Source organism: Aythya marila (assembly GCF_965140915.1).
Source record: "Aythya marila genome assembly, chromosome: 8".
In the NCBI taxonomy this organism is placed as follows: Eukaryota; Metazoa; Chordata; class Aves; order Anseriformes; family Anatidae; genus Aythya; species Aythya marila.
In genome coordinates this window covers 4,322,904-4,338,501 of record NC_139049.1, presented here as the reverse complement: position 1 = coordinate 4,338,501, position 15,598 = coordinate 4,322,904, and the positions used below count along the sequence as shown (strand labels likewise).

Sequence of the window (15,598 nt, the reverse complement as noted above, 5' to 3'; positions counted from 1 at the left end):
TAAGAACCATGGATTTTTCACTTCAGAAGAAAGAGGTATATATCACTGTGTCCAGATCAGAACTAAACAGGGTCCAACAGATATTTAGGAAAAAATGAACTCAGTATTTCTAAGGAGTGAAATACAAATGAACAGCTTACCCACTATAGAACAGGTGTGATGTTTTTGACTGTCACCAGGTGTTCAGGTCTAATCACCTTTTCTCAAGGAAGATACAGTCCATGGGGGTTTATATCCTCTGGATGGAAAGTCAGACCCTCAACAGGTCTGGTTCAGATCACCGCAAGCTAATCATATACCTCAGTAGAAATAAACTATCATCTCACACATTTTGTCTACTGCTTACTGCCATTAATTCTGAGATTTCTAAGACTTTCACAGTACACTGAAATAATAGCTCTAACTAAAATCAATAGTCATTTTCGAGTCATTTTAATAATGAGGCATAAATATTACATACAAGGGAATAAGAGGATTGAATTCCTTTAAACTGCTCTAATACGCATTTGATTACCTTTAACAGGAGTTGAAAGAAAAGATGGATGAGCTCCTACCACTGATCCCAGTTCTGGAACAATACAAAACTGATGCCAAACTAATCACCCAGTTCAAGGAAGAAATTAGGAATCTGTCTGCTGTCCTCACTGGGATTCAGGAAGAGATTGGTGCTTATGACTATGAGGAACTACACCAGCGGGTGCTCAGTTTAGAAACCAGGCTTCGAGACTGCATGAAAAAGCTCAGTAAGTTTACAATTTCTTGTCAGATTTGATCCCACAGCTGTACATTTTTGGTTTTCTCTGTAGCAGGATGAAGTTTTCTTTTTTGATGAAAGTCTGAGCTATATTCAGGAAAAATTAAAACATTTAGGAAAAATTTCTTCACCAAAAGGGTTGTGAAGTATTGGAACATGCTGGCCAGGGTAGTAGTTGCTGGCTTTTGTTAGAAAAAGTTGATGTTCAGCATCTCCAAAAATCAGCACTAGCTCAGTATTAGCTACCAAAAGTAAAAGTCTGAAGTATCGTTAAGTGTCAGCCTTAACTTCCATTACCCAAACAGGGTAATTGGTACCCACCCACTTTGCAGCCATGATGCAAAGTCTGCCCTCAGAATGCATGCACTGACTCTGAGAAACCTGATTAGAGCGCTACTATGGAAATTTTGGTCGCTATAGCTAACAATCCACCCCCTCTATGAGAAATAAATGCTTTGTAAGTTAAGAAGGAAAATAAATAAAATACAAACTCCTAGGTTCAATCCTGTGATCAGTATCTCAGTTATCAGGTGGGGGATGTTTACTTTTGAAGGCTATGCATGATGTTATTAATTTGATAGGCAGTGCTATTTTTGTGAGGCAATGGAATGAGAAAAATCTAGGTTAGGTTACCCTCAAATTATTTATTTTCAGTTTCTTTGTTTTATACTAGAAATAACGCAGTGATGATGGGCTAAGTAAATGAAAGACTTCTTCAAACAGAAACATCTTATAATCCTATTTTCCTCTCAGTGCACATATTATAGCACACTACTGCATTGGCAGAAGGCAGTCAAGAGAAAGTGGCCGCATTACAATACTGCAGCAAACAAGCAAATTCATATAAACAGTATTTTCTGATAGTGAGCATTCCAGTAAGTTTAGGAGGCAACAGAAGACCATCATCACATTAACAAGCATTTTATTTTTCCTTGATTTTGTGGTGTATTCTTTTAAAAATGATTAGTGAAGTGACTAGAGTAGAGGATACATTTTAAAATATCACTGGGGTATTCATATGACCAGAAGTATTCATATGAAGGATCTCTTCTCCTTTTCCTATAAATTTCCTATTTCCCTAATTTTTAGCCATGTTTCCCCTCCTATCTACCCTGAATTCCTGCAGCACGTTCTATTTCTCTTGATGTAATAATGCAGAAAAATTATATATATTAAAACTATGACTAGATAGAAAATATGTTTATGAAATAGATTACTGAGCACATCCATGCCACCAATGCATTCCAGATAAACATAACCTGTTCCTAACACATGGATGGCTCCCTGGACATCCTTTCTGCTTTAAATTCTCTGAAGCATTTGTAGTGGTTCTAGCCAAGAGGGATTTAATTGTTTTCCTAGCATCCTGCATGCTGCTGTGATTAGGATTTGTGACTAAAACAGTGTTGATAATACCAATGTTTAGCTAGTGTTGAGCACTACCTACACAACATCAAGGCTTTCTCTTCTTCCTACTACTGAGAGTAGGCAGGGGATGGGCAAGAGGCTGGGAGGGAGCACAGCTGGGACAGCTGACTCAGGTTGGCCAAAGGTTTATTCCTTGCCATGTCACAACATGCCCAGCAATAAAAACGGAAAGGTTGCTTTCCAAGGTAGCTGCAACTCAGACTGTCTGGGCACCAGTCTGCTTGCGGTGACTGATTACCTTTGCAATTTTTTTTTTTTTTTTGGCACTTCCAGTTCTCACCCCTGTTGCACTGGGAGGTAGGGACGTAAGTGAGTGGCAGTGTCAGGGTCAACCCACTGCAGTCCCATAGCAAACTACATAACTACATTTTCCAAAACCCCAAGACAGGTGTAATTTGAGGTAACAATAATGTAACATGGTGTCATCTAGGAGGTCTACTATCAATCTGGTATTTTCATATTAAAGTTGCAACTTCTTTACGTATTTTAAAATTCAAATGTGTTGCTTCTGACTCTTTATTATAAGTGTTTTGGTCTTTTCAAGCACAAATACAGACTTATCCTTATTATTTGGACTTAGATGCTTAAATGACTATCCTTGCACACCCTTAGAATTAGTCTAAGAACAGCTTAAGTTAGGATCTCTGAGAGCAACTCCTGACAAACGGTAGCGTGAGCCCAGATCAGCAAGCACAAATGAAAAACAGCTCTCATGCCTCCCCCCTCTCCCAGCCATATTTACCATGCTGGAGGTGACCCAGTTGTGACTGCCCATGCCAATCTGATGGCCTGTGGCAGCAGAAGGCGGACTGGCCCCCACAGGATCTGCCTCGAACCTTCACAGATTTTGCTGTGTTTCACAATATAATTATCTAACCAGTGTGTGTAATAGCTATTTTCCATTCTTGTCCCTAGCAGGTGTTTTTCAGCATTATAATGCATTATTTATACTGTCCTGGCCACTTAAAAGAGATCTTCCATCTGCACTGGCAACACTTTCAATGCTCATTAGCATACAGTAAGCAGTTGTCTCCCTTTCACTGAGGTGTAATGATTACCATAGCAGTTGTGTTGACTGAAACTTGCTCCTTCTCTTTGGAGTAAGAGAAAATTCAGGCTAAAGCTGCTGAGAAATTTAGCCATAAAATTTTAAAAGAGTGCATGCAATTAAACCTGTAGAGACAGTGCATATGATTGCGCACACCACAAGGTCACATACACTTATGCACGTACAGGTCTGTCACTGGCAGCCACGTACGTGCTTGTGTAAGACAATGCAGCTTGCACAGTAAGTCTGGGACCCTTTGATTCTTGTCATAATCTGTTTAATGTAATGAATAAAATGACCTAGCTGGCATTCATCGAAGCCAATATTCTGCCAAATATTGCTTACGAAATAAGTGGTTCAAGCAGATACACATTGGATTCATTCACATATATATCTTATAACAAAATCCAAACAAGATTTTACATTCATATTTTTGGTTAAAACTTCAAAAGTACAATATTCCATTTATTCAAAGTAATGCTGTTATATCGGTAGCAGAAGATGTATTACTGCACACATAAGATTACTTTCTATTGCAAGGGTACTTGCACTTCCAAGGCGTCCTCCCCAGTGGGATTTTGAGAGCTTTACAAATGTCATTTAGTACAAATCTGTGCAACGGAGAGATGTATCATTATCACCTTCTTGTAGATGGAGAAACAAGTCAGGAAGGAAAAGCAACTTTGCCAAAGATTACCTAGCAAGTCATTGCACACATGCAGTAGGGATCCAGAGTTTCCTCTCAGCAAGCTCTAATAATGAGACTGTAGAGCTTCCTGGATTTGTATTATGTATGACAACAGACGTGCACCAATTAAGTAAGAACTAATTCTACTTTGTAATGTGAGGGAAAGAAATGTTACAACAAATTTGATCATAAGCTGGAGAGTGAAAGAAATAAAGTACTTGCAATTGGTTTGTGCAACCACTGAAAAAAAATACTCACTTCATTTTCCCCTCTTTATTACCTCCAATAAATAGAATAATAATGCTTATGAACACTTCAGGAGGATGTTTTGGTTGCTTTGATTTTATTTCCCTTTCAAGTCCTGCTATAAATCATACACTCACTTGGTATATGTAGCAGCTACCAATATTCATTTGCATCATGGCAGCTAGCAATATCAACTATCTTTCCTAGCTATCTTCAAAATAGCTTCTGTCCAATTGGTTTTCACAACCTTCTCCTGGTATTTGCTCACTTCGGAACAGCCTTCCAGATGTTTTCTGCCCCACAGACATTTCCAGCCTACAGAAGCAGTACATCTACTTTTTTTTTTTTTTAAAATGGCCAATTCATGCTTAACTTCTTCCCTAATATAAATACACAAAATCACAAGCAAAGTTATTGAAGTCCATGGTGCAAAACTGTTACAAAGAGAGGCCATAAACACCCAGACTGTGCATCACATGTTCCTTGTACAGTCCCATTTAGAATGGATAAATTCTCAGAGGTTTGATTTTCCAATTACTACAATGAGTTATCATTAGGACTTTCTCAGATAGTCAGCTGCTTCTTTCAAAGTCAAGGAAAAGAGACCAACATTGCTTCTAAAAATCCCACTCTATGTAACACCAACTGAACCTTTTAGTGGTGAGAAAAATGCCTAGAAATATCACTTTTTTTTCCTATTTATTCTCTATGTTCCTGAACTTTCTGACATTTGCTAGAAACACAAAACCTTTCTTTCATTAGATATCTATTGAACGTCATAAGAAAGAGCTCCCTTTTTTATTTGTACTGAAAGAATGAAACAGCACCAAAATTTTCTCTATATAGATAATTTTGTGCCCATTAATTCAGCTCTTTTTATTTTAGTTTGGTGGTCTGTTCCCCTCCCAATTAAGCCAATATTCTACCTCAAATAGCGTACTGCAGGTGCTCTCAGTTACTCTGCCTCAAAATTTTCTTTTCATATGATGAGACCCAGACAAGCTCTAACTCAAAAACCCACCAGAAGTCGCATCAGGCTCTGCCACACAATGTGAGAAGCTCACCTACCATCTCCTTCCCATTGCCAGGCAGCAAGGCACAGGGGCTTGAGACAGAGATATAGAATTTGACCCCCCATGTCATACAGCTGTATGTATTCTTGTCTCTTCAAAGATTCACCAAGGACTAGAGAAACCGCCAAAATGGTAACAAAGCTTGAAGCCGACAGACCCAGTAGACAGTTCCCATTTCCCAAGCAGGAATCCTCTGATAAAGATGTTCTGAGAATAAAACCCAAGGGTTCTAAGAGTCACCAGGGTACTGAGGCAGCTGGGAATCCCCGGGTTGTCTAAGACAATCCCTAACAGGTTTAACAGATGCTAGCTCAGAAGTGCTTCTCATTTCATATGGTGTTTTTCTATGTTATGCTTTCCTACCTAGAAACCAAGATAAAGAAAAGTCTCAATGGGAAACTCTTTGGAGTTTGGGGTGTTTGGTTTGTCTGTATGTTTGTTTTTAATTTCAGACTCCTAGACATGCCATGCCACAGATGTTTTATGTAAATAATACTGCTTTTTCAATATATTAGCATCACCACACCCTAGCAAGAAACCTCGGCATGCAAGATCAATTTTAATATAGTTACATGAACAATTATAAGGTTCACATTGCAAATATAGGCTGCGATTAAATCAACACATTTCACACTTAGGTAGATGAGAAGAAGCTGTTTCCAATTCTGGTGGAGGAAAGAATAGATTTTCTTGCACTAATACAAAGTTGGAAGTATTTACAACTACACAGAAAACACCTTGCGTTGTCAGTGAACTCTTAAAGACTGTATTGAGCTTTATTCTTGAAAGAGCTCTCATTCATTTCCTTTCTGTATCAAATTAAAGACTGGGCTTGGATAAGCTATAAAGGAATTATCTTCATAAAGTCAGTAACACTAATTATATCAGTGTTAAACTGCATTTTATAGCATCATGTCATCAAAATGCTGTGTTATTCATCTGCAATAACTTATTTAACTGTAGTAGTAAGTCAATAATACTTCAGCACAGGCAGCACACTTGCTACTTCAGAAGGAACAAAACCACAAATGACCATGATTTTGGCAATGTTTTGCAGTTCTTCTGTAACAAATGGGTAAACACATTAGAAAGTAAGGCTCCAAAAGACAGAACTGGAGAAAAGCATGATACCATTCTCTTGAGGAATGAGAGCTCAGCGTTACTGTTTTCTTAATTACATTCACCTGATTCTTTTACAGTCCAATCATATACTGGAAGCAGCACCATGTTAGATAACTGTCTAAAGCTTTGACAGAATAAAGTGTGAAATGAATTTCAAATGGATTTCAGTGAGAAGGGAGGAAAATGTGGCCTCGGTTGCATTTCCTAGTTGTAGTATAAGCCTATTGTCTCACATTTGCCTTCTGATCATCAGCCAGCACAGGTTCACTGTATTCAGGACTAGTATTTAGAACGTCAGTTGATTTGGGGAACACTTGGGATGATTTATTTCCATAAAAGTTCCTTGTGCAGCCTTAAACAGTTCAAAACAACATAAGCTGATTTATCAAGTTGATTGTTCAGCTGAGACATGATTTGGGGCCTGTCCAGTTCTTTCAAGCAGCTCTTTGCAAGCTCAAAGACCTCCCTGGTGTCTGGTTCCAGTCTGCATGTGTCTGGAAGCAATGGTTTGAGATCTGACTGCTCAGAACAGAAGACTGATGACACCTATGTACTTGACTCCAAATATTTTTCAAACGAACTGAAGAGTGAGGTTGTGAAATAAGCTTCAGGTAGAGTAAGGGTGAGGGTGGGCAAGTGCAAACAGCTATTCCCCATTTTTGCAGCCACGTTAACAAATTTATGAAGAGGCTGTCTGCAATAGCAGGGTATAGACTTACACGAAGCGTCCTCCAACGTTTAGGTCATGTATTAAGCTCTTGTGCCTAAATTTCTCCAAGCTGCAAGGCAGCTGTCGTGCCAGGACAGTGGTGGGCACTGAGCTCTGCTGCTTCCTTCCTTCTGCCCATGCCGCCTGTCAGTAGGCCAACAGACCTCAGGTACCGCTGAGGTTTATAGCAGAAACCTGCTGATGGGATGAAAAGGATTGGTATAACGGGACTGGTTTACCATAGGTGGAAAGAGTACTTGTAACATTACTTAGTTCTGAATAGCTGTTCCATCAAGATATATCACAAATAGGCAGATGTCTGAGAGTGTTTAATGAACAAGGAAAGATGGGACAGACTATAGGGCAGGAGAATAAAAACATCCTCATGCCTTTTACAAGATGTTCTGTTTCATTATGCTGAAAAGAGGAGCTTTGTCACTTTTTCACTCAGCTGCCCCTCAGCTACCTAGCAAATCTCCTAGCTGTCTTCCTTTCTTCATATCACTACATGCTATCTGGGAATAAAAATTTAATCACATGGATAGACCCCAGATTCACACTACCGACCATTTAGCCGCTGAAGTACAATGTCATCTCTTTTTCATGTTGAACAGTTGCTCAATCCATTCTGAAAGACCATTCTCTAAAAGCATCTGACTCCTGCCACACGGGGAAGCTGCTCAGTTCATACAGTTAAACCAAATCAGGACTGAGGAGTTTTATTGAGTTAATGACAACACAAACTTAACCGGCAATCAGTGAACTATACGTTCAGGATCAATATAAGTGATAAAACAGATGAACAATAGCAGGCACTTAAGAAACATTAATAAACCTACACATTTCTGAACACCCTTCTCTAGCTCATGCCAAAAAGCTCCAGCCACACGCACGCCCCACAGGCAGAGCTGTGTGTGCATCCCTACAATGGCCAGCACGGGCTGTGAGCCCACTGCCTGCTCATACATCTCTCCTGCGGGCAGGTGGGTGCATGCTGCTCCCCACAACCTGCCACACACAGCTGAGAAAGTCTGCCAGAGTGCACAGACACGGGGACACACCCGCAGGATGCTGCAGCACTTGTTGAGGTGACTGCTCTGCTGGGCCTCAGCAAAACTCATGGTTTTGCAGCTGCCCGCACCAAACCGGATGGATGGCTGCTGCCAAAGTGCCTCTGCAGTACTGTTTGCTCCACCTTCCTCCTCAAGCTCCACACAGCTGCCCTCACAGAGAGATTTGCAATTCTGGCTCATGCTGCAGGCTCCTATGTGTGTGCCAGAGGTGGGCTCCCTGCACCCCACGCCTCTGCCACGGGCTGCTCAACTGCTGTCAGCTCGGACCCTGAATTTCATGGCCCAGTGTTGGTTCGCTGCGTGGGTTTATTTATTTAGTACAAAAATGGTGGGTTTCAGAGTTCCAAATTCTTTGCATACATTTTGCTGCTCATGTCCATACAGTGTGTTAAAGCTACCCAACTAGCGGACCCTTCTAACTCACACATTCACTCATACTACACTTGTGTTTTGCTAACCTTAAAACCACAAATTTGAGAGTGATTACTTCTTATCTTAATTTCTTTCTATTCACTATTAGTTTTCTGATATTTTTCTTGAAAGTATTTCAGTCCCATTCAAAGGTTTGAGTTTACCTAATGCCCATTTCTGAGACAATTTACTTATAAAAGTATAAGTTCCCTCATAAAAAAGCACTTGACCACTATAAGATACAGCCCTCCACTTTCCACACTAATTGCAGTTCATCACTGTAGAAAAACAGCACTTGGCACACGAAGTAGCGGTGATACTATCTATAGAAAATTCCTGAATAAAAAATTATGTAATATGTTTTCTACAATTGGTTAGCAGAAGATTCTTTAAAATAGAAAACTCCAAAGTATTGTTTTCCATTGATCACAAACATCCATTAATCCTAACTTTTCACTGAACTTTCTGAAGACAAAAATAAGGCTTTTTTGTGTCTTTTCATTTATTATTAAATGTTATTCACTTCAGCTGGGAAGATACTTTACTATGTTGTATTTTTCATGTCCCAAAAATGTGACCGTGCTTTAAAATACATAAAAACAAAACCAAATATTTTTCTTAACTTATTTGTACTGTTGTTCAATAGAGAAAAGTTCATACAGTGATGACAATCCATCCTCAACCTAATCCCGAATCCCCTGGAGCCACTATTTAGTTTTGAGCAATTGGTCTTGTGCTCTGTCTTATGTCAAGGAGAGTTGTGTAATTATTTGCATTAATGGATTTGTTTTTCTAATTTCAGCATGTGGCAAATTGATGAAAATTACAGGCCCCATTACAGTCAAGATATCTGGAACCCGATTTGGAGCCTGGATGACAGATCCATTAGCATCAGAGAAAAACAACCGAGTATGTTAAGGCGCTGAAATATCTTTGGGTTCTTTTACAGATTTACTTGCTTGATTTAAATCTTTAAAAAGAGATTTTCCCTCTAGGAAATGTCCAAAGAGAGAAGATAGCTGAGCACATTTGTGCCCTTTCGTTACATTGTTTAGGGATAACATCCACCTGAAATGGCTACACGCTTTTTTTCTCTCTACCATTTTATTGACCTTGGCTCTTTAAGAACCTAAGTAATTCAACAGAAACATCAACAGTTTCACCAGTGAGCAGAACCCATAACACACAACAGTCAAAAATCACAGAATTAAGCCCCAAATAAGTGGTCTTCAGACCACTGGCCTCCTCATATGTAAGCTATGTTATTGTTTCAGTCTGTGATAGGATCCCAGATGGACACGTCTTTGTAGGGGTGCTCCCTTCCTCAAAGTGTTTTTGAAGCCAAAACAGTAGGTTTCATTCCTGTGAGATCCAAAAGGTTAATCTTTTGAACAACAACAACAAAGACAACAGCTGATAGGAAAGGCAGCATACAAATGGTAATAACTTAAGATTCCCATGCAGCTCCCTCCTACCCACCGTGTTCACAGCATTTTGCAGCTGCCACCAGCAGTCCCGGATACCTGTGGGAGATCAGCAGACACTGCTCAGCGCTGTCCGAGAAGTCTCTCCTGCCACCTCAGCACCCATGGGGCTGCTCCACAGTCCTCAGCACAGGCCCTCCCCATGCTCCCCCAGTGCCACCCTCTCAGAGCAGCACGCAGGCTGCCCCATGCACACCAAGGAAAGAAGCAAACCATATTCCTTGCAGGATCTCAGCTACCAGGAAGATGGGGAGCTCTGCTGGTGTCCATGCATGTAGTGTGTTAATGGGGCTTTTGAAATCTGCGCAAAAACGTCTGCAGAAATTGCTCTGCTCTTTTGTTAGTCAGGATCTGATTTTTCCTCTGAGAGGAACTAACTGGAGAAAAGACAAATGGGAAAAACGGGGGATACAGAATGTTAAATAAAAAGTGAATTTGTTTTCCTTTATTTTTTTAAGGGAAATGTGGTTCCCAAACTTTACTGGTTTCATTGCTATTACAATGGTTTTGTGCACCATTTTTCACTGGTCAAAGATTCAGCTGAGGAAAATTCAGCCAAGTGTATTTCTAAGCATAAAACCAAGCTTAACTCACATGCCCTTTCCACCTCTCTCCTTAATTATTGGTCTCTGAGAATATCTTCAGAAAGTCCCATACAGCAGAGACCCAAACATTAAATAACTGCAGGCACTGCAGCTGTAACAGTCTCCCTGACAGTGCACTTGTAGAGGTAAGTTTTGATGTAGAAATTCAAGAGTTCCTCAATGCCTTTCTAACAGGAAGGTGGACAATACTGTACTTTGATAGATTGTTGCACACCCAAAACCTTTTTCTGTCTTTTTTGGCAATGTATCCATCGTGCCATATCATGATCATGTGCCACAGACTGTGTTCCAGGTGTTCACTTCCAAACTTTGTTTTCTTTCCAGGTCTGGTACATGGACAGTTACACTAACAATAAAATTGTCCGCGAATATAAATCAATTGCAGACTTCGTCAGTGGGGCAGAATCACGGACATACAACCTTCCATTCAAATGGGCAGGAACCAACCACGTTGTCTACAACGGCTCCCTCTATTTCAACAAGTATCAGAGCAACATCATCATCAAATACAGCTTTGACACTGGGCGGGTGCTTGCACAGCGTAGCCTTGAGTATGCTGGCTTTCACAATGTCTACCCTTACACCTGGGGTGGCTTTTCCGATATTGACCTGATGGCAGATGAGATTGGGCTATGGGCTGTGTATGCCACCAACCAGAACGCAGGCAACATTGTCATCAGCCAGCTAAACCAAGACACGCTGGAGGTGCTGAAGAGCTGGAGCACAGGCTACCCAAAGAGAAGCGCTGGAGAGTCCTTCATGATCTGTGGCACCTTGTATGTTACTAACTCTCACCTAACAGGAGCCAAGGTCTACTACTCTTACTCCACCAAAACCTCCACTTACGAATACACAGACATTCCTTTCCATAATCAGTATTTTCATATATCCATGCTTGACTACAATGCGAGGGATAGAGCTCTCTATGCCTGGAATAATGGACACCAAGTCCTGTTTAATGTCACCCTTTTCCACGTCATTAAGACTGAAGATGATACATAATTCTCTTTCCCTTTCCTTTCCCTCACCTCCCATCCTCAAAGCAGTGTCATTTGTGATAAATTCTAAAGCCTTCATCTCTCTCCATTCCTTTTAATTTACATTTCCTTTTTCCATTAAGGAAAAGCAACATTTTGTACTACACAATGCATTTCAAATATGACTGAGCCTGTCAAAAATGACCTGTTGGATATAAAAGCATCTTAACTCATGATTCTACAAGGTCTTAATGGACCTTATTGTGAAAAGCACTAAAGAGGATTTAAGTGGCTAAAGACAGTTTTAAAAAGATTATGATCTGCCTTATTGTAGAGTCAGAGACTAATGGTGGCTTAAATGCATGAATGTCTTTTTTTTTTTTTTTTTACCTCATTTTTAATTTTAATCTATTGTTCAACATCAGGAAACATTTTGGTAGCAGACATATTGCACATCATATTTTTTATTTATTCTAAAGGAAAGATTTAGGAATTTAATTTTCGTGAACATGGAGTATGACTCATTTTGCCATCGACCAATTTCAGATGTGGTGCTGTATAGTATGTTTTTAAATCTCTTGCAAACATTTTATCAACAGTATGTATTTCTACCATTGTAACCACCATTGTGCAATTGTATCTCTTCACTTCTGTGAAAGTAAACTAAGTACTATTTTTTATAAAATATATTGAAGCTTAATTGCAGTTCTGGCTATGGGTCAGTCTAAAGCGGTAAATCTGAGAAAAGGTTGTTACTTCTCAGAAAGACAGATCAATAGTTTCTCAGGTGCATGATCCCCATTCTCAGCTTTGCTTGGTAGATCCCTTCTTACTCACCATTGGTGCTTACTGGCAAATTTGCAGTTTTGAAGCCTCACACCAAGCCCAGCTTTACAACTGTTCACCATGTCCAATTTTTACCACCCTGCAAGCTCTCGGTCTTTTTCTCCCGCTCTTCCCTCCCACTATTTTCTTTCCTTTATGCTCACTCCCTGCTCTGGGCCCTGGAAGATTGAACCTGACAGCGGGCTGCTGTCGATGCCCCTGGGGGTCGGAGCATGTACCGCATTCGCGCTGGTCTGGGGTCGCTCCTTCATCTGCCCAGCTTTGTATTCATAACAGAAAAACATTTATCTGTTGATGAAGGATTTTTAGGGATGACAGTAATTAGGAACAAAATACAAAGGAAAATGTTCAAGTCATTGGTGTGACACCTGATAGCTTCCAGAAATACTTGTTTCTTAAAGGTATTAGTTTTAACCATAAGTAATGCTATTACTGCTAGCAAAACCCAAACATCTCTGCAAAAAGTTGGTGTCCGTGCTGTGGCTGCTTTCTGGCAAGGGAGAGTAACGTGGTGGCTATTCAGCTTGCTGCACTCTCTCAGTAGAAGTTGGAGGGTAGGGGTATTTTACTGAGGAAGAAAGAATGAGGCTTGCCCCATATTTCATTGGAAATTTGGGGGGTGGGGGAAGTATTCTGTTGAGGAAAAAGAATGAGGTGCTATTTACCTATTTTGACACCTACAGAAAGAAACTAACACTAATAAAATGTCTATAACTAGTTCTTAAAGTGGGCTGTCACGTAAGGCAGAGAGATGGGTATCTGAAAGCATGAAAAGCTTTGTTCCTCACAAAACCTGAGACTCTCCTTTTTTCCTCTTTTAAACCCTTTCAAACTGGGCTCATAGAAAAAGCAAAAACATGTAGAAAAGTGTTCCTGTTTAAGAAGAAAAAAATAAATGCACTGATATTTTTGCCAAATCTATTTAGAGGCCATTTGATTTGTTGATTTTTCCAATATACCAGCTGAGACCACCTTAAGTCTCATCAGTGTTCTCATTATTATAAATATTGTATATACGCTAACAAGTCTGCTTTACAATATAAGCCCATGTGGAGCTGAATAACAAATTGCCTTGTTTTTCATACTGGTTGCAAAACAAAAAAACACCTGTGAGGTTTCAAGAACTGATAAAGCAGGGGAACAACAAGTACATTACAACAGGACCAGAGAGAAGTTACTCTCCTACCTTGCTAAAACAATTGCTGTTAGCCTTTAACATCACTCACAGCAGAGACGGAGCCCAGGTAAGCAGACACGTTCAGCCACTGCGCTCCTGTACCCACTTGCTGGTAGCACACTTTCCTGTCTATACAACGAGCCTTCTTCTGCAACATGCAAAAGTGTACGACTGCTGATTTAAAAGGTATTTTATATCATACAGGAATGTTTTATCAAAATGAAACATCTTCAGATTTTTAATCAAAAGCCCTAAAACAAACACTAACCTTTCCTCCTCACAGAGTAACTTCAACAAAACAGATTTTGAAAATACAGTGCTCCCAAGAAATTTAGGGAGAAATTAAACTTCCTTTCTAACATTAATAAACACATCTGAAAAAAAGAAAAGTCACTACCATATTTGCTTATGAAATTTTCATAAAGTGTAATTATCATACATGCATTAGTACAAGCTGATAATGTTTCTTACAGTAGGATTAATCTCATTTAGTTAGCAATTTAAACAGCAACATGTCTACACTCCTATCAGTCAAAGGAGGGAAAGAGACGACTGAAGGGTGCTGGATATGGGTAAGAAAAGCACCTCTGAAGGGCTGTTTGTCTTACTGACAAAATTGCTGCACTAAAGCGTAGATATCATACCTGGAGAAATCCTGTCCTTCTAAATTAGTAACAGTGGGCTGGACTCCAATACCTTTGAACATGAAATAACAGCTTACACAGCATCAACACAACAAAACCTGGTGGCACACTACCAGGGAAGTAGCACTGCTCCCTGTTAGGAAGCATTCATTTTTCTGTGAATCTGTGTTGATCCAAATGTCTTTGCAGAATACGACTTTGGAATTTCCCATGTGGGAACAACATTTGGATCAACACACCGTGCCTCAATATGTGCAAATTTAAGTGTTACGAACTCTGCTTTCATAACTGAAGAGCACAAGCAGAAAATCTTTGTAATATAGCAGAAACCTACATATCAAATAAACTTATTCGTATAATTGAAGCATAGGCTGTTTGTTGGAGGTACTGATATCTTAGAAAAAAAAAATCTCTCTTTAAACACTGGAAAGTTAGTTGTAGAGCCTATTTTACTAACTTGGTGACAAATCACAGCCTCCTGCTTCAAGGGATAAGCATGTAAAAGGTCCTTTCTGCACCTCAAACTTGGCAGAGCCATGCAGCTGGCAGCAGGGACGCCTGCAGTGCCCCATGCGTGCCTCTCCCAGGGGCCTGAGGACTGCGCACGATGCACACTGCCAGGCCTGCAGCTTCCTCCCTACAACAGGCTAACCATTCCCCACGACAAAACGGGTACAACTTCCCACAGAGAAGGCTCCCTGAACAGCAATCATCTCTTATAGCCCCCTGTGGCAGCTCGTCCCAGCGAGTAACCATCAAGTCCATGGTTACGCAGGCAGGCTGCTCAGCTGCTCCTATCTGTCACAGTGCGTTAGGCAGGGCACTGGCAGTGACCCTGGAGCCTACTTACCACTCTCATCACTACTAGAAAAGATGATATTTAATTTAGAAAAATAATAATAGAATAAAAACGTATAACTGAGAATATTTCTAGACAGCTCAGGGCTCTAGCTATCACTCAGCTCGGTAGGCTGGATCCACAGCAAAAGACAACGGGATTGTTTCAAACCACGGCATGAATAAATACCTTACCTGGTAATTTGTTATAATACCCAGGTGCTTAGAAAACAGGAGAGCGAGACATGAACAAACCATTCACAGCACATTATTCAGCTGGTAAGTTTTGTCCTTTTCTAGTTCAAGAATTTCCAGGGAACAATTTTGATTTGTACTTTCTGGAAATCCTTTGGATGGGAACATATCTTCCTATAAATCACCTCAGCGCTCCCTGCAGCAAGTCTTACCCTACACCCTTGCAGCTCAGGAAGCAATGCTGAGCATCTGGGCGTGCTTTTCAGAGTAGGCTGATGCAG

The 15,598-nt window shown here is 40.2% G+C and overlaps 1 protein-coding gene and 1 long non-coding RNA gene across 3 annotated transcripts in view; one reads left to right on the top strand and one right to left on the bottom strand.

Moving 5' to 3' along the window:
- OLFM3 (olfactomedin 3) overlaps window positions 1-13,409 on the top strand; it is a 60,175-nt gene extending 46,766 nt beyond the window's left edge. For both annotated transcript variants that reach the window (XM_082765544.1, XM_082765543.1), the window contains 3 exons: window positions 524-743; window positions 9,355-9,461; window positions 10,966-13,409. In XM_082765544.1, the coding sequence (XP_082621670.1) occupies window positions 524-743; window positions 9,355-9,461; window positions 10,966-11,643 (1,005 nt within the window). In that variant the 3' untranslated portion in view covers window positions 11,644-13,409. The remainder of the gene's footprint in view (window positions 1-523; window positions 744-9,354; window positions 9,462-10,965) is intronic.
- Window positions 1-15,598, bottom strand: part of LOC309880529 — a 191,930-nt gene that overhangs the window by 47,893 nt on the left and 128,439 nt on the right. The gene's annotated exons all lie outside the window — the stretch shown is intronic.